At 44.7% G+C, this 23,136-nt stretch overlaps 1 protein-coding gene across 5 annotated transcripts in view; it reads left to right on the top strand.

The window, feature by feature from the left end:
* Positions 1-23,136, top strand: part of LOC309797302 (uncharacterized protein) — a 33,367-nt gene that overhangs the window by 8,120 nt on the left and 2,111 nt on the right. Inside the window, exons 2-3 of one of the 5 annotated variants that reach the window (XR_014292575.1) lie at positions 6,431-6,542; positions 17,404-17,534. The exons of 1 other annotated variant lie outside the window; for it this stretch is intronic. Coding sequence is in view for 1 of the 4 variants with exons in the window: in XM_082610904.1 (XP_082467030.1) it covers positions 17,404-17,534 (131 nt within the window). In the remaining 3 variants the exon portion in view is untranslated. Of the gene's footprint in view, positions 1-6,427; positions 6,543-17,403; positions 17,535-19,890; positions 19,963-23,136 lie in introns of those variants that run through there. 3 more of the 5 variants (XR_014292576.1, XR_014292577.1, XM_082610904.1) reach the window with 3 other exon arrangements.

The following is a 23,136-nucleotide window of genomic DNA, read 5'->3' as shown; positions in this document are numbered from 1 at the left end:
ATATACGGCTAGCCCTCTGTGTCAATGGGTTTTGCTTTCACAGATTTAACCAGCTGCATATCACGTGCTATGTTTATGATCCACAGTCGGTTGAGTCCGCGAATGCAGACTACGGGGATAGAGAGGGCTGACTATGGGACTTGGACACTCTCAGATTTTGGTATCCTTGGTGGGTGCTGGAATGAGTCCCCCGTGAATAGTCTGCAACTACTGTAGTCACATATTAACAAGGTCACAAGAAAACATACTTGCTCATCCACTATACGTGAATATGCTTACATGATTCGCAGGCTTACAAGTTCATTTATACAGATGAGCATACAAAAGTGTTCACTTTAAGCGTGCCAATGTAGATGCAAGAGATCACTCTCACCCACGAACAGGCTCACCTACACACTGTCACAGACAGATGGGCTCACATACATACACTCACACATTCACTCACTGACAAAACACTTAAACACTCATTCTCAAACTTGCCCACCAATTCACTCCCACTCACAGACACACATACATTTACACGTACATACTGACATTCACTCCTTCACACGAACGTGCTCAAACACTCAATCACATGACCATGCCAAGAGATTCATTCACACAGGGACACAAATGCATACATTCAGGAGCTCCCACTCACACATTCACTTACACACGCACATGTTCACTCTTAAAATCAGGAACATGTTCACATAGGTATTCACATACAAACATGCTCACATCCTCCATGAAGCTCAGAATATCCACTCAGAGAAGCAAATACACTCACATGCACTTCCACTCATGTTTATTCAGGTTTCACTTACACAAATATACTCACCTGTGAACTAGCTCACCACAGTGAACCTGATACACGTTCACTTACTCATACAAACATGCTAACCCCCATGCATATGGCTGCAAAGTCAAGGGTACGCTTGAACATACATTTACAGCAGTCCTCAGAGACTGAAATACTAGCACACTTTGAGATTACAAGGCCGCACATTTACTCTCACAAATGCACAAGCTCACGTACATGCTCATTTGTTCACTCACATTATCATGCTTACAGATCACTCACTCAAACACATATACTGGCACATGTACTCACACATACTAACATACATTCACACTTGGTGGCTCACAGTTCACACACACACAGTAGCCCCACCTCATTCAGATTATCATCATCAATCATGCACTTAAAACATAAACTTGGTTACAAGTTCACTCACACTCCAGGTACACTCATTTCATTTACACATGCACACACCCATTCCCTTACCCATATAAAATATCCTTGTCACCAACAGTAACATGCTTACATATTGAGTTGCACAGGAACACGCTCACAGTCAGCAAGAAGCTCATGATTTCATTCATTCACTTGGGGGCTTCCCTGGTGGTGCAGTGGTTGGGAGTCCGCCTGCCGATGCGGGGGACGTGGGTTCGTGCCCCGGTCTGGGAGGATCCCGCGTACCGTGGAGCGGCTGGGCCCATGAGCCATGGGCGCTGGGCCTGTGCGTCTGGAGCCTGTGCTCCGCAATGGGAGAGGCCACAGCAGTGAGAGGCCCGCGTACTGCAAAAAAAAAAAAAAAAAAAAACACATTTACCCCCAACGACTCAGAATTATGCTAATCTGCCTTCACGTGCTTACAAATTCATTCGTACAAGTGAACACACTTAAATATTAATTTTAAACACAAATTTGAACCTACGAAAACACTCACCCATGGACATGTTCACACTTATGTCACACAGAGATATGCTTACATACAGTCACATGTTTGCACACTCCCTAAACATGCTCAGAATTGCCTACAAATTGAAATTTAAAAACACGTACATTCACATGCATCCAATTATACTTTCACGGCTTCACATAAACATGCTGATATATTCAGTTAATTTCATGACCATACTCATAAGTTTACTCACATGGGGACCCGAGTATAAACACTCAGGTGCTTCCCAATGCTGTTACTCACACTTTCACTTGCACATGCACATTCTTGAAATCAGGAACATGCTTACGTATAGATGTACACACAGATATGCTCACATCCACCGTATAGCTCCACCATAAGCTCACAGAAGAAATGCGCTCATATGGACTCACATTCTCACATTCTCTCACATGAATATGCAGACACAGTACCTAGCTCAGCAATGATCCGGACACATTCTCTCACTCACAGGAACATAGTAACATCAGCATTGTCAATAAAAAAGTATGCCATATGGAGTTTAAGGCATGGAAGGCTTTTTTCAGGACCATTGTAATAGGGGCCAGGGACTATTGCCATAGGGAAAATAAACTCAACTCCACATACAAGACAGACAGATGACAGTTTATGGCCAACAGGGAGGGTGAGGGAGTTAGTGAATGGCAGATTACTGAGGGGAACTTAGGTATTGTGTTGGTTAATTTTAGGTGTCTATTTGATTTGAGTAAAAGATGCCCAGATTGTTGGTGAAACATTTCTTGGTGTGTCTGTGAGCAGGATTCCGGAAGAGATTAGCATGTGAACTGGCAGACTTAGTAAAGAAAATTGCCTTCATCAATGCAAGTGGGCATTATCACAATCTCTTGAGGGCCTGAATAGAACTAAAAGGCAGTGGAAGGATGAGTTTTCTCTTTGCTTGAGCTGGGACATCCATATTATTCTGCTCTTAGACATCACTACTCCTAGTCTGGGACCTTTGGACTTGGACCAGGATTTGCAGCATCAGTCCCCTGATTTTTGGGCCTTCAATCTTGATCTGGGACTTTCCTGTTTGTCAGGCCTTCAGACTTAGAGTGGTTTATACCACTGGCTTTCTTGGTTTCCCAGCTTACAGACAGCAGATTGTAGGACTTCTCAGCCTCCATAATCTCATGAGCCAATTACTATAATAAATCTCCTCATCTATATCTATATCTATATCAACATCTATATCTCTATACAACAGAGAAATAGCATTAATATAAAGATATATCTATAAATATACAGATATTAGATATCTGACATAGCTATCTAGATATATATACCTACCATTGATATTGATCTGTAGATATAGATAGATAAGCTATCTATATGCCTATCTGTTTCTTACTGGTCCTGTTTCTATGGAGAACCCTGACTAACACAAGGATGAAGGGAGGCTGGGGGGTGGAACTTGATTAGACCTCAAGAGGAGGGATGAAGAACTTAGATACGAAGGAGGGGGGGATTCTTGCTAAACTGGCCTAGGAGGATTTTTGCTAAAACTGGGCTTGGCAGGCCAAAGATAGGATCAAGCTTGAGGCCTAGTGAAGAAGAGGACTCAGAATGGCCTCAAGTTTGGTTAAGAAGGGAGTTACTTTGAGTTCCCCTTCTTGTGCAAGGCAAGAAGAGGCATTCTTTTTTCCTGTGAACAATATAAGTCCATTTCTCATTCAGTCACCTTTTGTTCATTAAGGAACAACTGAGCCATCTGCTGATGTTTGGTAGTAGAGGATATTTGCTGGATCATGCCAGGAATGAGGCATTTAATGAGGAGGATTTCTAAGAAAAGGAAAAGAAAGATTAATGTTTGTAGTGGACTATTTGAAGCCAGCTTCTGAGTCCAGAAGGACAGCCCATTGAAGATGCTGGGCTTGAAGCATGTTTAGATGGTGGAGTGAGGATGGCAGTGGCAATCTGATGGATTTCCTAGTTTGCAGTGGATGTTTTCTGATGGCCTAGACATCAGTTAGGTTTGGGTAAGATCATCCACAGTCATGATTATTTCGTGGAGCAGAGCATGGGAGAGAAAGTGAATTTCCTGAGTGGCCCACACGGCAGCAGTTCCAGGCATGAGGATCATACATGATCTGCTGCAGGGAAGAGTCCTTTGAAGTTTACATCAAGTTGTCCAACTTCAGCTCACAGGGCTTCTTTAGATCCTGTGAAACAAAGCCAGTTAGAAGAAAACCTAAGGATCCAGTAAGAATCTGGGTGGTCAGCTTTGAGTTCTCTGCGATGTCAAATCAGGAGGGTTGGAGAAAAATTGGAAACGTTAGTTTGAAGAGTTGTAGCCAGATGTTGAAGGAAATTGGAAGAATTGAGAATTTGGTAAGGACTGACAAAATGTGTGAGATAGCAGGAGCTAGTCCAATTTACATGTAGGTAACACAAACACGTAGTTTACAAAGAAGTGCAAATTAGCTGAAAGATAATGAAGGGGACCAGAATCTCATCCCTCACGAGGGTGTGTTTTGTATTGAAATATAAAATTTCACTCAACCGTCACTTCCTTTTTTTTTTTTTTTTCTTTTGCGGTACGTGGGCCTCTCACTGTTGTGGCCTCTGCTGTTGCGGAGCACAGGCTCCGGGCCACTCCGCGGCATGTGGGTTCCTCCTGGGCCAGGGCACGAACCCGTGTCCCCTGCATCAGCAGGCAGACTCTCAATCACTGCACCACCAGGGAAGCCCCGTCACCTCCCTTTTGATCAAAGATAATCAAAGTAAGATTATTCTTGCTTATAGAGTGTCTGGTCTTATTAGATTTGGCTTGCTTATTTGCACAATTGCAGCAAGAATGATAATTGACCACATAGGCCATTTTTAGTTTACTCTGCTGGAACTTTTCATAAGGAGTCTCACTCCGATTGGACTTTTAAAAGCCTCTCAAAGCTAGGAATCCAAGCCCAAATCTCACCACCACAATTCCCCTGCAGTACCTATAGATCTGGGTAAATTAATCTCTTCTTGAAGGCCCCCAAAATATCCTAAGTTTCCTAGGCCTGCCATGAGGTGACCTCTCCCACTCACCTATAAGGCTGAGAAAGCTGTGAACCAGGTGCCAGGCCCATTTTCCCAAGAAGACTTCGTAAGCATTGGCTCCATAAAGTCACCTTTAGTTCCTTAAAACTATCTGGTCATATCTGATTATATATATTGTTCTCAACTATGATAGTCTGGGACTTCCCTGGTGGTCCAGTGGCTAAGACTGTGTGCTCTGAATGCAGGGGGCCCGGGTTTGATCCCTGGTCAGGGAACTAGATCCCACATGCCACAACTACGAGTTTGCATGCCACAACTAAGGATCCCACATGCCGCGACTAAAAGACCCCACATGCCACAGCTGAAGTTCCCGCATGCCGCAACGAAGATCCCTCGTGCCGCAACTAAGACCTGGTGCAGCCAAGTCAATCAATCCATCACTATTTTTAAAAACACTGTATTCTTTCAAAACGTGATAGTCCACTCAGAGCTTTGGTCATATTGTCAAATCAATTATGTTCTGTTCCCAGGAGGAAGGATTCTTATTGAACCTAAGCAGTTCATTGTATTACTGTGAAAATAAGAATACTTAGTAAGAATATTCAAATTCTAGAGTGATCAGGCAGGCAAAAAAAGATAAATACTTCATTTCTGCTTACAGAAGTATGATCTACTAAACTGTTATGAATTGTAGATAGCTGAAGTTAGAAAAGTAGGCAGTTCTTTATATCCAGAAAACAGAACATTAAAGCATCAGCAGTAGTCCAAGCAAAAGCCATAATCGTCCTTGACCAATTCATTCAGCCCTATGTAATTCTTGTTCTGCTTGATCTTGGGTTAGCCATCTCATGAACTTATCAGCTTCTCCAGGAGAATTGTGGAAATCCTGACTCAGGCCGGTGGTACGGTCTCAAAGTTATTTAAGCAATGCCATTAGGAGTTCTGTGCCTCAAGAGTACCTGGCATAGTCCTTTCTGTGGGACTCCAAGATAGTCCCATTTTGTTGAAGATAATTACTGTGGCCTGTAGCTGATTGCAAGAGCTTTCAGGGAGGTATCAAACTAAAACAAGTGTGGATGACAAAAGAGTGAAAATGGCCATGGTAAAAGACGTGATGAAAGTTCATTATAAAAATGATGCAATTGCCAAGGACATTTGGTTGTTTCTGTGGCATACAACATTTTAAGACACTAACTGGCATGACAGCTGATAACATTATGCTGATGTTGTCTAATTCTAAGGCAAAGCAGCACCAAGATACGTCATGGACAGCAAGGGCACTGACATTTATAGGAATTAATACCATTTCTGAAGTATTTGTATTAATAACATTTTACACATAGAAATATAAACTAGAGAAGGTTAAGCATCCCTTCATATTTGGCAGTGTTTCCTGTGCAACTCAACTTATCAAATAAACCTACTTATTGTAACATCTCTCATTTACAAGGTGAAAGAACAAACTCTGGATTTTCCGCAGGCCCTCTGGGAAATATCAGTGTCAGTATGAGATCAAGCAGATTTCATTTAGGATTTGAATTTGGAAAGACCAAATATCACTAGTTGTGAGAAATGGCAAAAGATTTGTACACTTGGCTAAATAGAATCATGGGTCACTAAGAAACTATTTGGCCACCTATTTAACCAGAGTACTAATATAAGATTTCAAAAGTAGATATTGGAAGTAATGTGATTAAAAAGAGCCTTCTCTCTTTTAGAAGTAAGAAGACTCATTTATCTTACAAATAAAGGACATGATAGATCAACAAGAAGCACAGGAAATTATTCTGATAAGACACAGAATCTCTGCTTTCTATGGAGATTACTTAGAAGGTAAGGAAAAACCTATTATCATCTCTTATTAAGAGCAAACCTAAGAGGGTTTTGTCTTAGCAACTTTCAAATATACAATATAGTAGTATTAACTGTAGTCATCACGCTGTACATTACATCCCCATGACATTTATTTTATAACTAAGAGTTTGTACCTTTTTTATGGCTTCATAGCTGCGTTTCATTTTTTAATATATTTTTATTGAAGTGCAGTTGATTTACAATGTTATGTTAGTTTCTGGTGTACAGCAAAGGGATTCAGTTATATATATAAATATATATATACATATATACATATATATATGTACACAAAGACACACATTCTTTTGCATATTCTTTTCCATTATGGTTAACAACAGGATATTGAATATAGCTTCCTGTGCTATGCAGTAGGACCTTGTTGTTTACATATTTTATGTATAGTAGTTTATATCTGCAAATCCCAAACTCCTAATTTATCCCTTCCCCACCCCCTTTCCCCTTTGGTAACCATATGTTTGTTTTCTATGTCTGTGAGTCTGTTTCTGTTTTGTAAATATCAATAAGTTCATTTGTATCATTTTGTATTAGATTCCACATGTAAGTGATATCATATGATACTTGTCTTTCTCTGTCTGACATACTTCACTTAGTATAATAATCTCTAGGTCCAACGATGTTGCTGCAAATGGCATTATTTCATTATTCTTTATGGCTGAGTGGTATTCCATTGTATATATGTACCACGTTTTCTTTATCCATTCATCTGTCGATAGACATTTAGGTTTCTTCCGTGTCTTGGCTGTCGTAAATAGTGCTGCTGTGAACATTGCAGTGCATTTATCTTTTTGAATTAGAGTTTTCTCTGGATATATGCCCAGGAGTGGAATTGCTGGATCATATGGCAACTCTAGTTTTAGGTTTTGAAGGAACCTCCACACTGTTTTCCATAGTGGCTGCACCAATTTAATTTCCCACCAACAGCGTAGAAGGGTTCCTTTTGCTCCTCACTTTCTCCAGCATTTAGTGTTCGTAAACGTTTTTTTAAATTTTATTTTATTTTCTTTCTTTATTTGGCTGTGCTGGTTCTTAGTTGGGGCACGTGGGATCTTTGTTGCCCCGTGCAGGATCTTCATTGCACGTGGGATCTTTTAGTTGTTGCATGCAGGATCTTTAGTCGTGGCATGTGGGATCTTTGGTTGTGACATGTGGGATCTTTTAGTTGTGGCATGTGGGCTCTAACTTGTGGCATGCGGGGTCCTTTAGTTGTGGCATGTGGGATCTAGTTCCTCGATGAGGGTTTGAACCTGGGCTCCCTGCATTGGGAGTGTGGAGTCTAAACCATTGGACCACCAAGGGAAGTCCCTGTTTGTAAACTTTTTGATGATGGCCATTCTGACCGGTGTGAGGTGAGACCTCATTATAGTTTTGATTTGCATTTCTCTAATAATTAGTGATGTTGAGCATTGAAGAAGATGTCTTCTAATCCTAGTTTTTTTGAGAGCTTTTATCATGGAAGTTTCTTGAATTATGCTAAAGGCTTTATAAATGTCTCTTAAGATGATCATGAGGATTTTTCTGGTATTCTGTTAGATGTAGTACACTTTGAGTACTTTTTTTAATATAAATTTATATATTTTTATTTTTCTCTGCGTTGGGTCTTCATTGCTGTGCGTGGGCTTTCTCTAGTTGCGCTGAGCGGGGGCTATTCTTCATTGCAGTACGCGGGCTTCTCCTTGCAGTGGCTTCTCTTGTTGCAGAGCACAGGCTCTAGGCGTGCCGGCTTCAGTAGTTGTGGCACGTTGGCTCAGTATTTGTGGCTCAAGGACTCTAGAGCGCAGGCTCAGTAGTTGTGACACACGGGCTTAGTTGCTCCGGGGCATGTGGGATCTTCCCGGACCAGGGCTCGGACCCGTGTACCCTGCATTGGCGGGTGGATTGTTAACCACTTCTCCAGCAGGGAAGTCCCTACACTGTGATTTCTTTTCTTTTTCTTTCTTTCTTTCTTTCTTTCTTTATTTTTTGCTGCTGTTGCATCTTCGTTGCTGCATGCGGGCTTTCTCTAGTTGCAGTGACTGCAGGCTACTCTTCGTTGCGGTGTGCGGTCTTCTCATTGCGGTGGCCTCTCTTGTTGCGAAGCATGGGCTCTAGGCACGCAGGCTTCAGTAGTTGTGGCACATGGGCTCTAGAGCGCAGGCTCAGTATTTGTGGCACATGGGCTTAGTTGCTCCGTGGCATGTGGGATCTTCCCAGACCAGGGCTCGAACCTGTGCCCCCTTCATTTTTGGGTGGATTCTTAACCACTGCTCCACCAGGGAAGTCCCTACACTGTGATTTCTTAATGTTAAATCAACATTATATTCCTGGGATACAAATCCAAATCAACATTATATTCCTGGGATAAAAATCCTTTGGTCAGGGCATACAATCTTTGTGTATGTTCTTGGACTGCTACAGGCATTATACCCAAGGAGTCTAGGTCGTTTACAGGGAGAGTCCAAAACGGGTTCCAAACAGGCAAGTACAAACAGGCAAGAAACTCATACAATATGGAAGATTCTCTTCTATCATTATACACAATCATGCATGAAGTGAATCTTTTTTTAGAATGAGAAAAAGTTCATAATGAAAAAAGATAACAACTACCATGAACAAAAATTACAAACTATCACACACACACACACACACACACACACAAACACACAATGCCACATATGGCATGATTCCATTTCTATGAAATGTCCAGATTAGGCAAATCCATAGTGGCAGAAAGGAGATTAGTGGTTGCCAGTGTTTGAGGATAGGAGGGAATGGGGTATGACCGCTTCCTGGGTATAGGGTTTCTTTTTGAGTTGATGAAGATGCTCTGAAACTAGATAGGGGTGATGGTTGCACAGCATCGTGAATGTACTAAAAGAACTGATTTGTACATTTTATTTTTAAAACTTTTTATTTGATTTGTCCATTTTACAGTGACTAAAATCATTAATTTTATGTTATTTTATTTTCACTTTAGTTTAAAAATAATAAAGGAAGAAATGTGCAACCCCGTCTTAACAGAGAAGAGGCTTCTTGTAAAAAAAAAAAAAAAAAAGCCTGAGTTGGGACGTTAAGGATGATTAGGGCTTAGAAAGTCAGTTTGGGCCAAAGCTATGCATAAGGTCTAGTTAGAGGAATGAAGATGGGCAAAGATCCATTAGAAGAAAGAGAACATAGTATATTTGAAGGAGTAAAAGATGATCTGTGCAGCTACAGCAGTGAGCATGGAATGTGTTCATTTTGTGATGTATGCAGACATTAATTTGCACTTACTCTGTGCCAAGCTCGACATCAAATAGGCCCTTGTAAAGTATTAGCTCATTAAATCTGTACAGCAATCCGGTGAGGTTGGGACTATTTTTCACCTCATTTACTGATGGAGAAATTGAGAATTATTATAGAAGACAGGATTTGAGATATTAAATCCTGAGCCCAAGATCTCACAGCCTGTAAGTGAACTGGAACTTTTATCCAGGCAGTCTGGTTTGAGAGCTCACACCCTTTAAGTGCCACAGCTGCCCAAAGACACCAGGTCCTGCCTCTGCAGGGCAGCTCATCTCATGAGTTTAAAGACACAGGGGATTGGAAAGTGTTTCTGTGTAGAGTTTATGTTTACAGTTTGCCTAAAGTTCAACCGAAATAATCTTTACCCATACACTCACACACACCCACTCAACCCTCCCGATACATTTCTGAGTCATACAAGGTTTTTGCTTTTACATAGTGTTTGCACAGATTTTACCTTTAGACCTCCCAATTCTTCCCAAATCTTAAGGGTATTTTGAAATCCTTCAGGTAGAAACACTGCCTCACCTGAGAGTGGTGTTCCATCAGGGGCGCAGGCAGAGGTGTTGAGTATATCTGAGGCTAGGATATTAAACCAACATATGGGGAAGGAAGCTTTTTTCCTAATCTCTGAGTTTCCTAGGTGGCCATGGGAGAAAGAAGAGAAGTCATTATGTGAAATTTTCTACATCAAAATTAATGATATATGTAAATTTCATTAAAATCTGTCAGTGGTTCCCTATTTACTATCTAAACATGAGTACACTTCCTAACAAAGGTCTTAAATTTTGTTTTTGTGTTTTTGGAAGTGAGTGTTACTGATGTTATAGTCACTTCTGTGTTTATTTTGTGTCAGAAGGCACACTGTTTGCATTCTTTGTCAGGATGTATAAGAGGAAGTAGATGCGAGGTAAGTAAAATTTGTTTAATATCTGAGCTCAAAATTCTATAACCTGTTCTAAGTTTCTGGGTCTCTGTCAACCCTATTTTGCCTTTCCAGCTGGCTCACTATTAAGCTGTGCCTGTAGAGATTTCCTGAGAGAGACAAGACTTCTGAAGGAAGGAGAATCTACCATGTCTTGTCTCTGTTCCTGTTCCTCTCTGTATCACCCCCAAAGACAAGAATAGTCTTGCAAATGAACTTTTATTACTTTATTTATTTTGTTTTTATTTATTTATTATTTTTGGCCGTGTCAGGTCTTCGTTGCTGCGCATGGGCTTTCTCTAGGTGCGGCGAGCGGGGACTACTCTTCGTTGTGGTGTGCGGGCTTCTCATTACGGTGGCTTCTCTTGTGCAGCACGGCCTCTAGACTTGCGGGCTTCAGTAGTTGTAGCACGCGGGCTCAGAAGTTGCAGCTCACAGGCTCTAGAGCACAGGCTCAGTAGTTGTGGCTCACAGGCTAAGTTGCTCCGCAGCGTGTGGGATCTTCGCGGACCAGGGCTTGAACCCATGTTCACTGCGTTGGCAGGTGGATTCTTAATCACTGTGCCACAGGGAAGCCCTCTGATGAATTTTTAAGAAGAATTCTTTGATATGTCTTTTATATAATTGTGATATGTTCTTTATCCTTTCATCTGCCCAGAACACTTAGCTTGTCTCCATTCCTTGGCTCTTGTGAATAATGCTGCAGTGAGCATAAGGGAGCAGAGCAGAAATCACCTCCTTTGGATCTGTTTTCAGGAGTGGGATTGCTGGATGATCTGATAGTTCTACTTTCAGTCTTTTGAGGAACCTCCATGCAGTTGTCCACAGTGGCTGCACCATTTTACTTTCCCACCAACAGGGCACGAGGGTTCCCTTTTTACCACACTCTTGCCAACACATGCTGTCTCTTGTCCTTTTGATAATAGCCATCCTAATAGGTGTGATGTCTTAATTGCAGCTTTGATTTGCATTTCCCTGATGGTTAGTGATGTTGAACACCTCTTCATATACCTATTTGCCAGGTGTATGTCTTCTTTGGGAAAATGTTTATTCGAACCGTGTGCCCTTTTATTAATTATTGGTTGATGTTTTTTTTATTTTTTTATTTTTTTGCTGTTGAGTTGATTGAATTCCTTTTATATTTAGCATATTATCCCCTCAACAGATAACATGATTTGCAAATATTTTCTTCTGCTTCATAGGTCAGTTGCCTTTTCTTTTCGTTGATTGTTTCCTTTGCTGTGCAGAAGCTTTTGAGTTTGATGTAGTCCACTTGTTTATTTTTGATTTTGTTGCCTTTGTTTTGGTGTCATTTCAAAAAAATATCATTGCCATAACCTATGTCAGGGAGCTTACCCCTGTGTCTTCCTCTAGGAGTTTCACAGATTCAGGCCTTACGTTTAAGTCTTTAATCCATTTTGAGTTCATTTTGGGGTATGGTGTAAGATAAGGCTCCAGTATAGTATCTTTGCACGTGGATATGCAGTGTTCCCAGCAGCATTTATTGAAGAGACTATCCTGTCCTCATTGTGTGTTCTTGGAGTTCTTGTCAAATAGTTGAACATATATGTGTGGGTTTATTTCTGGGCTCTATATTTTGATCCATTGGTCTATATATATATATATCTGTTCTTATGCCACTACCATACTGTTTTCATTACTATACCTTTGTCATATAATGAAATCAGGAACCATGATGCCTCCAGGTTTGTTATTTGTGGGGTGGTTCATCAAAGGGTACAAATGATCAGTTATAAGATGAATACATTCTAGGGATCTAATGCACAGCATGCAGATTTAATTTAAGATATTGTATGGTATGCTGGAGACTTGCTGAGAGAGTAGATCTTAGTTTTATCCCACGCACCACCCCAAAAAACCTTTAGCTATGTGAGGTTATAGATGCATAAATTAGTTTGACTGTGGTAATCATTTAACAATGTGTACGTACATCAAGCATCACATTGTTCCCCTTCAATATACAAATTTTATTTGTAAATTATACTTCCATATAGTTGGAGGGGATGGGAGGAATGTGTATCCTGTTCACATGGAAACAATTAATTACTATAAACTGTCAGAGGTGAAGCACAGTATTTGGGTTACTAGAAAAATACACTTTTAGTCAGCTGTCTTCAATAAACTCAATGAGCGAAAGGAAACAGTGATCAAAGAACTAGGAAACAATGAGAAAGATGTATCCCAAAGAGATAGAAATTATAAATAGGGACAAAGTAAAAGCTCTTCAGCTGAAAAGCACAGTAAGTGAAATGAAAAATTAATAAAAGATGTCCAACAGCAAATTTGAACAGGAGAAAAAGAATCAGCAAAGTTTAAAAGGTTAGTTGAAATATCCAGTCTCTGGAAAGGAAAAGAGGAGCAGAAAAAGCAAAGAATGAAGAATAATGAGCAAATCCTATGAGACTTATATGCATCAGCAAGCTTATCAATGTACACATAATGACAGTGGCAGAGGCAGAGGAGAGAGAGAAAGGGGCAGGAAATCTTTAAAGAAATGATGCCTGAAAACCTCCAAACTCGGAGGAAAGACATGAATCTACACACCCAGTAAGTTCTACAAACTCCAAGCAGGATAAAATCAGAGATCCCCACCTAGGCACATCATGATCAAATTATCAAAAGTCAAAGACAAAGAGTGAACCTTGAAAACAGCAATAGAAACAACTCCTCATATACAAGTAATCGTCGGTAAGATTTGTGCCCATTCCTCTACAGAAACCACAGAGGACAGGTGGCATTGGAATGGCATATTAAAAGCGTAGAACAAATGAACAAAAATACCCTTTCAACCAAGAATTCTATATGTGGGGGAAATGAAGGGGAGTTAAAGACATTCCAAGACCAACAATAACTGAGAGAGTACATAGCTAGTAAGCTTGCCCTATGGAAAGTACTGAAAGGAGTCCTTCAGGCTGAATTGAAACAATGCTGGGCACGTATTGGAAGCAATATGAAGAAATAAACCACAAAGGCCAAGGTAACTACACAGGTAAACGCAGAAGCCAGTATTGCTGCACTTTTGGTTTATGTCTCCTCTTTTTGTTCTCATATATGATTTAAAATACAAATGTATAAAGCATTAACTATAAATCTCTGTTAATGGGCACCAAATATACAAACATGCCGTGTGTCACCATAATTAAATAAAGAAATGTGGCAGAGCTAGGGAAAAGCAGAGGTTTTGAATACTATGGCAACTATCTCCGTATTAATACAAACTTGATTATTATAAAGCTAAGATACTAATTGTAACTCCCAGTGTAACCACCGACACTACCCCACAAAAAGCTCCAGCACTAAAAAAAAACTAAAAAAGTACAGCAAAAGGAGTGATAAAGGATCACTTTGTACACTATAAAAAGTAATTAATAACAGAAAGTAGAGTAATTGAGGAGTGAAGGAACAAAAAAGACTGACATGTGGAAAATAAATAGGAAAATGTCAGGAAAACTCTTTCCTTGTCAGTAATCAATACAATAACCATAGATAAAACTGTTCAACGAAAAGACAGCACCAGTGAGTGAACTTCAGGCAGTCACCTTAGCGCTGGATGCTCTGGCCAACAGTTAGCACCATCTGCACATTTTCATAGACAATCAGGCCGTTGTCGTCGGTCTGGCTGTCTGGTCCGGCCCATGGCGGCAGCGACGTTTCCTTGTGTAAAACTGTCCCCTTTGGGGTAAAGAGCCTTGGGAATCTCTTGGCCCACAGACTCCCAAATTATAAATCCAGGTCACACGTGTCTCTACATATACTAAAACCACTACGCAGGGCTTCGCCAAGACCCTCCTTATGGGCTTTGGTGTTCCGGGCCTTATTGATGGTGACCGAGGCATGCATTTTACTTCACAGGATACACCACGCTGGGCTCTTGAACAGCCTTCAGTGGACCTTATGCCTCCCTACCTGGCCTTAGGCTGCAGGACTCAAGAGTTCCAGAGTGGCTTACTTCCACAAGTTCAGATTCCATTACACGAAAATGGCACGTTTCTGTCGCTTGCAACACGCCAGAGGTGAATTATAGTATAGGGTCTGACTGCATCCTTTGGTGTTTGACTGCTGAGGGCTTTTAAACGTCAACCCTCCCTCTTCCTCATTGCCCCACCCTCCACTCTCTCCTTTGGCACGGTTGTAGGGTGGAGGGCAGGAGGAGTGGGCATCAAACGACACTAGCTACTGCCAGCACAAGGGAACTGTCATGCTGGCCCCATCCACTAATCACAGTAGAACTCCCAAAGCAATTTCTTCCATTCCTGACTCTCTGAAGTCTATTTTGGAGCAGCTTGAAAAGGCTGCCCTGCTCTCCCCCCAGAAGCCTCCTCACGTAAGGAATACACTTTGCATCGCGTCTCTGTAGTGTGTGTGTGTGTGTGTGTGTGTGTGTGTGTGGTGTCACCAGTCTTGACTGACCGTTGAACCCAACTTGGGATAGGAGGAGTCCATAGTGACTCAGGGTGGCAACAACAGCTCTTCTCCTCAGCCTTCCCAGGAGCGCACTGCAGAATGTGTGCTTCCCATCTGTGAAGCGTTAGGATGTGTCAAATTAGATGTCCTGGATCCCAAGGCAGTGTGCTTACTGGAAGTAAGGGACATAGCTTATGTTCTCCTGAACGTGAAGTTACAGCTGACACCCAGTCTAGCTTCTATGCCCATCAACAGTAGTAACTGGGATTAGCATAAAATAGTTGTTGATTTCTTCCTCGTTTTCAGCATTCGTTACCCTTGACCACTCGGCTAAGTGGGGCTGAGTACAACAAAAAGTCTCGGACTGTTGACCGAGAAATGACTCTAGGAAGCCTGTGCTGTTAAGATCTGCCATGCTGTATTAGTCTGCTCAGGCTGCCCTAATAAAATGCCATAGGCTGGGCGGCTTAAACAAGACAGTTATTTATTTCCTAGAGTTCTGGAGGCTAGGAAGCCCAAAGTCAGGGTGTCAGGATGGTGGAGTTCTTGGTGAGGGCCCTCGTTTTGGCTTGAAGATAGCCACCTTCTTCCTGTGGCTTCACGTTGGGATGGTGGGAGGAGAGTACCATCTATGGTCTCTTCCTGTAAGGGCAATAATCCCAATGTGTGGACCCCAGCCTCCTGACCTTACCAAATCTGAATGACCTACCAAAGACCCAGTCTCCAAATACCATCTCCGGGGGGTGGGGTGGGGCTGGGGATGGGCTTCTCGTATGAATTTGGGAGGCAAGGGGTGTGCACAATCCAGTGCAGAGCAGGTGCTCAGCCCAGTCTTTAAAAGAAATCTCTCTCTCTCTCTCTCTCTCTGTCTCTCTTCCCTCTCTCTCTCTGTCTCTCTTCCCTCTCTCTCTCTGTCTTCATTTCTTGGAGGCTGCAACGGAATTGGGGAGCCCTGATGAAACACTCTCCAGCTCCTGTCTTTACTGCTTCTTCCACTCTCCATTCTCACTGCATCCATATCGACTCTGTATGTCCTTTTCTAAGGAGCCTTAACACCGTTAAAACCTCCAAATTCGCTTGCTGTCTCCTGTGGGAGGTTTTATGCGTTGCTGAGATTTGATCTATACAACTTCTCTCTCTCTCTCGGTTTTGAACTAAGTGTGTCTGTATCAGCGTGAGCTGCCCCAGGGTGGCAATTAGGGAAAACATGCAGGTTCCCATACCCCAGGGCGCCGCCTTTAGGGGTATTGTAGTTTTGCTCTTGCAGTTGTGGAATGAAAAGAAGGGATTCCTGTGCGCTCACAGAGGCTGAGGGTGAGCTGGCCCTTTAAGGCCTCCAGGGAAAGTGAAGACCTTGATCACTCATTGGACGGTGGTGCTGTCAATCCTTGGCTGCTGGCAAATGAGCTTAGAGTCGGCGCTGGAGGAAGTGGCCCTTCGTTGACCCTTGTAAGGTCCGCCTCCCATCACCAGCCAATCAAGCTCTTTCCCGCCTTGTGCACAGCAGCCGCGGCCCAGTCTCGGTGGGGCGCTCGGCGGGCAGTTCCCGTAGCGGGGCTCGCAGAGGAATCTTCTCCGACTCTGGTGCCCTGGGCAGGCGGCTTCTCCGCAGCCCCCACCCCGTCCCGGTGGCCCAGCTGCCAACAGCGTCCCCTCCCTCAGCGGCACTCAGCGCAGCGGCCGCCATCTTCCCCACGGTCGTCACTGCAGCCCGATCCGTGTCTGGCGTGTCCCTCCAGCCATGTCTGCCACCGAGGAGCGTGGGCCGATCCCAGGTGGCCAGGATAGAGCTGGTGGCAGGGCGGGTGGTGACCCCAGTCCCCTCGGGGTCCGTGCCTCCCCTTCTGGAGGGATGGATGGAGTCGAGGGGGCCGCGGCCCTTCTGCCTTCCCTGGGGCTCTCCAGAGCCCTTCACGGGGAGGATGGTGGGCAGGAGGCCGCCCAGGCCGCAGTGGCAGAAGACTGGGATGCAGAGATGGTGGAGGAGGAGGCGGAAGAGTTTGAATTAGACACCGAGGACCGGGAGGAGGCTGAGTACCAGTCAGAAGAGGGCGAGGAAACTGAGGAAGAGGTCGAGGAGGAGGAAGAGACAGAAGAGGAGGACGAGCATGGGCAGGGAGGCGCGGGAGTGGTTGCAGGCCGCGGGGCGCCCGCGGTGCAGTTTCATTCCCTGCTCCAGGATGTGGCCCATTGTCTTCTGCACCGCAGCCACTACAAGGACCGTGTCCTTCTCGGGCCCCACGCCAGCCACGTGATGGTCCGGCGCCGCTCCCGACGGCCCTCGGACCCTGCAGAGGCTGCCGCGCTTCCTCACGGGCAGGAAGACCTGGGAGAGGCAGGTGAGGTCTGGGGGGGGCGAGTACCAGGCAGAGGGCCCCCCGCCCTGGGAGCCGCGGGAGCCTGCAGAGGGGGTGGCATCCCAGAAGGCAGAGGAACCGGTGGCGGGGGCAGGGGAGGCTGAGTTCTGGGCGGGCGAGGTCCTGGCTGATGCCTCCGAGTCCTGGGTGGCTGGGACTTGTGGACCCGTCGAAGGGGCCGAGGCTGGCGAGGCGCGGCCCAGTCCCCTGTCCCTTGCAGCCCCTGACTGGGCATCGGCCTCAAAGGCAGGGTGCACTCAGCGCTGGCCTCTGGCGGTTAAGTAGCGGGTCAAAGCTCTCAAAAACCTTCAGGCACGATATGCACAAGTAGAAGCTCAATTCAATAAAGACCTTTAGGATCTTGAGAAAAAGTATGCTGCCTTCTACCAACCTAGGGGCAAACAAATGGCATACCTCACTTTTGGCTGACGGGCTTTGAAAAATGTAAAGATTCTCAGTACGATGACCTGAGAAAATGATGAAATGGCACAGGGGCACTTTTCAGTGGTTGAGGAATCAATGAGGTTCGCGGTAGAATTTGTCTTGAAATGGGGTGAACATTTTCCAGTGACGTTCTGGCAGAAACATACAAAATTGCTCTCAGGATCAAATGATTTCGATCCCTTCTCCAAAGGGCCAGAAATAATCAGCAGCACAGTGTGTGTGAGATCTCCTGGAAAGAGGGGGAAAATGTTGTGAAAACTGTCAAGCAGCAGAAGTGTGAGGGCCAAGGAAGTGCTGTATCAACCAGTGGGAACATGACCAGCTAGTCTTCTTATTTATTTATTTATTTTCTGACATATTTCTCTTCTCCAGATCCTTCTGAGAGCAGAGAACTAGATTCTGCTGCTGATTTTAAATTGGGAAATGTTTCCCACCACCTTGGGATGCCAAAGTCCGTATCACTCGACACTAAAGAAGAGAGTGAATATCATTATGAAAGTGCTGAGGAAGAGAAAGAGGATGGAGATGAAAAAGCAGAAGAAGGACCGAAGCTGGATATGGTCTCAGCAGAGGGCAGCTCTGGAGAACACAAGGTATTAATGTATAGTGCAACCGGTCCTGACATATACCTGTTACTGACAGCTTTATGTTTTGTTTTGTTTACATCCTTAATCTATTTTATGTTTATCTTTTTAACATCTTTATGGGAGTATAATTGCTTTACAGGGGTGTGTTAGTTTCTGCTTTATAACAAAGTGAATGACCTATAGTATACCTATATCCCCATTTCTCTTCCCACTTGCGTCTCCCTCCCACCCTCCCTATCCCACCCGTCTAGGTGGTCACAGAGCTCCGAGCTGATCTCCCTGTGCTACGCAGTTGCTTCCCACTAGCTATCTATCATGTTTTTAATTTTTTTTGTAAAGTAAATAAGAAAAAATTGTTGAAATTTAGTTTTGGAAAAACAGTTTAATGTTAATAATGTGCTTGTATTCTAGATGGTATGGAAAGAAGTGTGTTCTGAAATGTATTTCATTTACAGCCACAAGTCCATTGTCCTGGAGCTTTAAGTCTACTGCAGATGGGAAATTTATCAGACCTGGAAATAGAGACCTATAATTTTTTAGAGGTCTAAAATATAGAGACCTATAGTGTTAGAGACTGGTCACCAGGAGAAGCAGCTAAAGCGACTAAGCTGTGCACTAGCTGTACCTTCATCACCTGGCCACAGAAATGAAGTCTCTTGGAATAGCAATGCCTTTGAGACGGTGACTCCTTACAAAGTAGTAAAAAGTTAAGGATTTCAAATAAGACTGCATTTCATGAGTAATTCACAAATATTAGTTCAATTTAGATGTTTTATTCAAAAGGAAAGAAAATTAGCCACAGTATTATTATTGGCTCTCACTGAGTTGGTAATTCAATCCTAGTTTCTCTTCCCGCTACCCATTCATCTTTTCCTTTCTCTCTCTCATCTCTGTCTCTCTCTCAGTATCACACTCTTTCTTTCTCCCTTTCTTAATTTTCACACCTGTGGATGTTTGATAACAGCTTCCTTCTCATTATACAGATACGGAAACTGAAGGTTTGGGATTATAAGGGATTTATGATTTGGTAAGGAGCATAGGCTCTTAAGGTGGAAAGACATTTAAATCACAGAGTGGCCTTTCAAGAAAAAAAACTAACATATATAGTGGTTGGCAAGAGAGAGATGTGGCTGGTGTGATGAAATGATGTGCACCCTGACAACCAAGGGTCTGGGTTACAAGAAGAAAACATTTTGTTTTCTCCTTGGAGAGCCAAGAGATGTACATAGTATTGACTCATATTTAGAAAGTCCCTGGTGCATGTTATTGGTGTACAATTGTTAATTGACTCTTATCCCATCCTACAGTTGGAAGACATAAAAAGAAGTGGACAGCGAAAGAAAAGAAGAATGTGTCCTTCACGGAGATTCTAGTTTTCATTAGCCCACAACACAGATTTTGTTTCAAACTTCAACATCCCAAAATGATATTAACTGCTATCTGACTTTATTCTTACGTTTTACATATAAATTTGACAGTATTGTTCACATTGAAAATAAAAGCTTGTTTGACATGAATAAGCTGCAGAGGTTTTTTTTTTAACATAAATAACACTGACTCCAATATATCTTTGTTCTATTTATTTCGGCCCACCTTACTGTCATTGAAAGGGATTTCTTTCAAGTATTTGGTAAGCCTGCTTGACATCCTTTTATAGCAGCCTCAAATAAATTAAAATATTAGATTATAAACAACTTGTGTGATGATAGAGATGGTGGCCCAGCCTCTAGTATATGTTATTGAAAGAAACTGATGGATGACCTAGCTTGCCTGGGGACCAGATGGTGCTATTGGCCTGCCATGGAGCAGCAGCATCAGCATCAGCATCAGCATCAGCTGGGAACTTGTTTGAAATGCAAATTCTCAGACCCTGCCCCAGACCTACTGGATTGGATATTCTGAAGGTAGGCTGCTAGCCATCAGGTTTTTACAAGTCCTCCAAGTGCTACTGAAGCACACTAAAGTTTGAGAACCACTGCTTTAGAGCAGTGGGGGAAACGTTTAACTACACCTACAGTAGAACCAGCCTTAATTCACTGACTTGGTACTATTGCAGGTAAACTGAACAGGATGGTAAGATCTGGACTGAGGAAGGTGCTAGAATTCTCAGGGCCCTGAGACACAAAGACCTCCCGGAGGGAGGTGTTAGTTTCCTAGGTTGACCGTAACAAATTACCACAAAGCAGGTGGCTTAAAACAACCGAAATTTATTCTCTCACAGTTCTGGAGGCTAGGAAGCCCAAAGTCAGGGTGCCAGCATGGTGGAGTTCTTGGTGAGGGCCCTCGTTTTGGCTTGAAGATAGCCGCCTTCTTCCTGTGGCTTCACATTGGGGTGGAGGGAGGAGAGTACCATCTATGGTCTCTTCCTGTAAGGGCAATAATCCCAATGTGTGGACCCCAGCCTCCTGACCTTACCAAAACTGAATGACCTACCAAAGACCCATTCTCCAAATACCATCTCCTGGGGGTGGGGTGGGGCTGGGGCTGGGCTTCTCGTATGAATTTGGGAGGCAAGGGGTGTGCACAATCCAGTGTCAGAGCAGGTGCTCAGCCCAGTCTTTAAAAGAAATCTCTCTCTCTCTCTCTCTGTCTCTCTCTCTCTCTCTCTCTGTCTCTCTTCCCTCTCTCTCTCTGTCTTCATTTCTTGGAGGCTGCAACGGATTTGGGGTGCCCTGATGAAACACTCTCCAGCTCCTTTTTTACTGCTTCTTCCACTCTCCATTCTCACTGCATCCATATCGACTCTGTATGTCCTTTTCTAAGGAGCCTTAACAGCATTAAAACCTCCAAATTCTCTTGCTGTCTCCTGTGGGAGGTTTTAAGCGTTGCTGAGATTTGATCTACACACCTTCTCTCTCTCTCTCGTTTTTGAACTAAGTGTGTCTGTATCAGTGTGAGCTGCCCCAGGGTGGCAATTGGGGAACACATGCAGGTTCCCATACCCCAGGGCGCCGCCCTTTAGGCGCAATGTAGTTTTGCTCTTGCAGTGGTGGAATGAAAAGGAAGGGATTCCTGTGCACTCACAGAGGCTGAGGGTGAGCTGGGCCTTTAAGGCCTCCAGGGAAACTGAAGACCTTGATCACTCATTGGACGGTGGTGCTGTCAATCCTTGGCTGCTGGCAAATGAGCTTAGAGTCGGCGCTGGAGGAAGTGGCCCCTCGTTGGCCCTTCTAAGTTTCGTGTCCCGTCACCAGCCAATCAAGCTCTTTCCCGCCCTGTGCGCAGCGGCCTCGGCCCAGTCTCGCCGGGGCGCTCAGCGGGCAGGCTGTCTGCTCTTCTCGTAGCGGGGCTCCCAGAGGCATTTTCTCTGACTCTGGTGCCCTGGGCTGGCGGCTTCTCTGCAGCCCTCACCCTGTCCCAGAGACCCCGCTGCCAACAGCGTCCCCTCCCTCAGCGACACCCAGCCCGGTGGCCGCCATCTTCCCCGCGGTGGTCACTGCAGCCCGATCCGTGTCTGGCGTGTCCCTCCTGCCATGTCTGCCACCGAGGAGCGTGGGCCGATCCCAGGTGGCCAGGATGGAGATGGAGGCGGGGCGGGTGGCAACCCCAGTCCCCTCGGGGTCCGTGCCTCCCCTTCGGGAGGGATGGATGGAGTCGAGGGGGACGCGGCCCTTCTGGCGTCCCTGGGGCTCTCCAGAGCCCTTCACGGGGAGGATGGTGGGCAGGAGGCTGCCCAGGCCGCAGTGGAAGAAGACTGGGATGCAGAGCTGGTGGAGGAGGAGGAGGAGGAGGAAGAGCTTGAATTAGACATCGAGGACCAGGAGGAGGCTGAGTACCAGTCAGAAGAGGGGCAGGAAACTGAGGAAGAGGTCGAGGAGGAGGAAGAGACAGAAGAGGAGGACGAGCATGGGCAGGGAGGCGCGGGAGTGGTCGCGGGCCATGGGGCACCCGCGGCGCAGTTTCAGTCCCTGTGCCGGGATGTGGCCCATTGCCTTGTGCCCCAGGACAACTACCACGTCCGTTTCCTGGCCGGGCCCCACGGCGAATTCGTGATGGTCAGTCGCTGCTCGCGACGGCCCTCAGACCCTGCAGAGGATGCCGCGCCTCCTCAGGGTCAGGAAGCCCTGGGAGAGACAGGTGAGGTCTGGGGAGGCGAGAACCAGGCAGAGGGCCCCCCGCCCTGGGAGCTGCGGGAACCTGCAGAGGGGGCGGCATCCCAGAAGGCAGAGGAACCTGCGGCGGCGGTAGTGGGGGCCGAGTTCTGGGCGTGCGAGTTCCTGGCTGATGCCTCCGAGTCCTGGGAGGCTGGGGCGTGTGGACCCGACGACGGGGCCGAGGCTGGCGAGGGGCGGCCCAGTCCCCTGTCCCTTGCAGCCCCTGACTGGGCATCGGCCTCAAAGGCAGGGTGCACTCAGCGCTGGCCTCTGGCGGTTAAGCAGCGGGTCAAAGCTCTCAGAAACCTTCAGGCACGATATGCACACGTAGAAGCCCAATTCTCTAAAGAACTTTAGGATCTTGAGAAAAAGTATGCTGCCTTCTACGAACTGAAGGGCAAACGAATCGCATACCTCACTTTTGGTTGACGGGCTTCTAGAAATGTTAAGATTCTTAGT

Source organism: Mesoplodon mirus, assembly GCF_964341445.2.
Source record: "Mesoplodon mirus genome assembly, chromosome: X".
NCBI classification, from domain to species: domain Eukaryota; kingdom Metazoa; phylum Chordata; class Mammalia; order Artiodactyla; family Ziphiidae; genus Mesoplodon; species Mesoplodon mirus.
The sequence above is the reverse complement of the archived record's forward strand: the minus strand, read 5'-3'. Positions and strand labels throughout refer to the sequence as shown.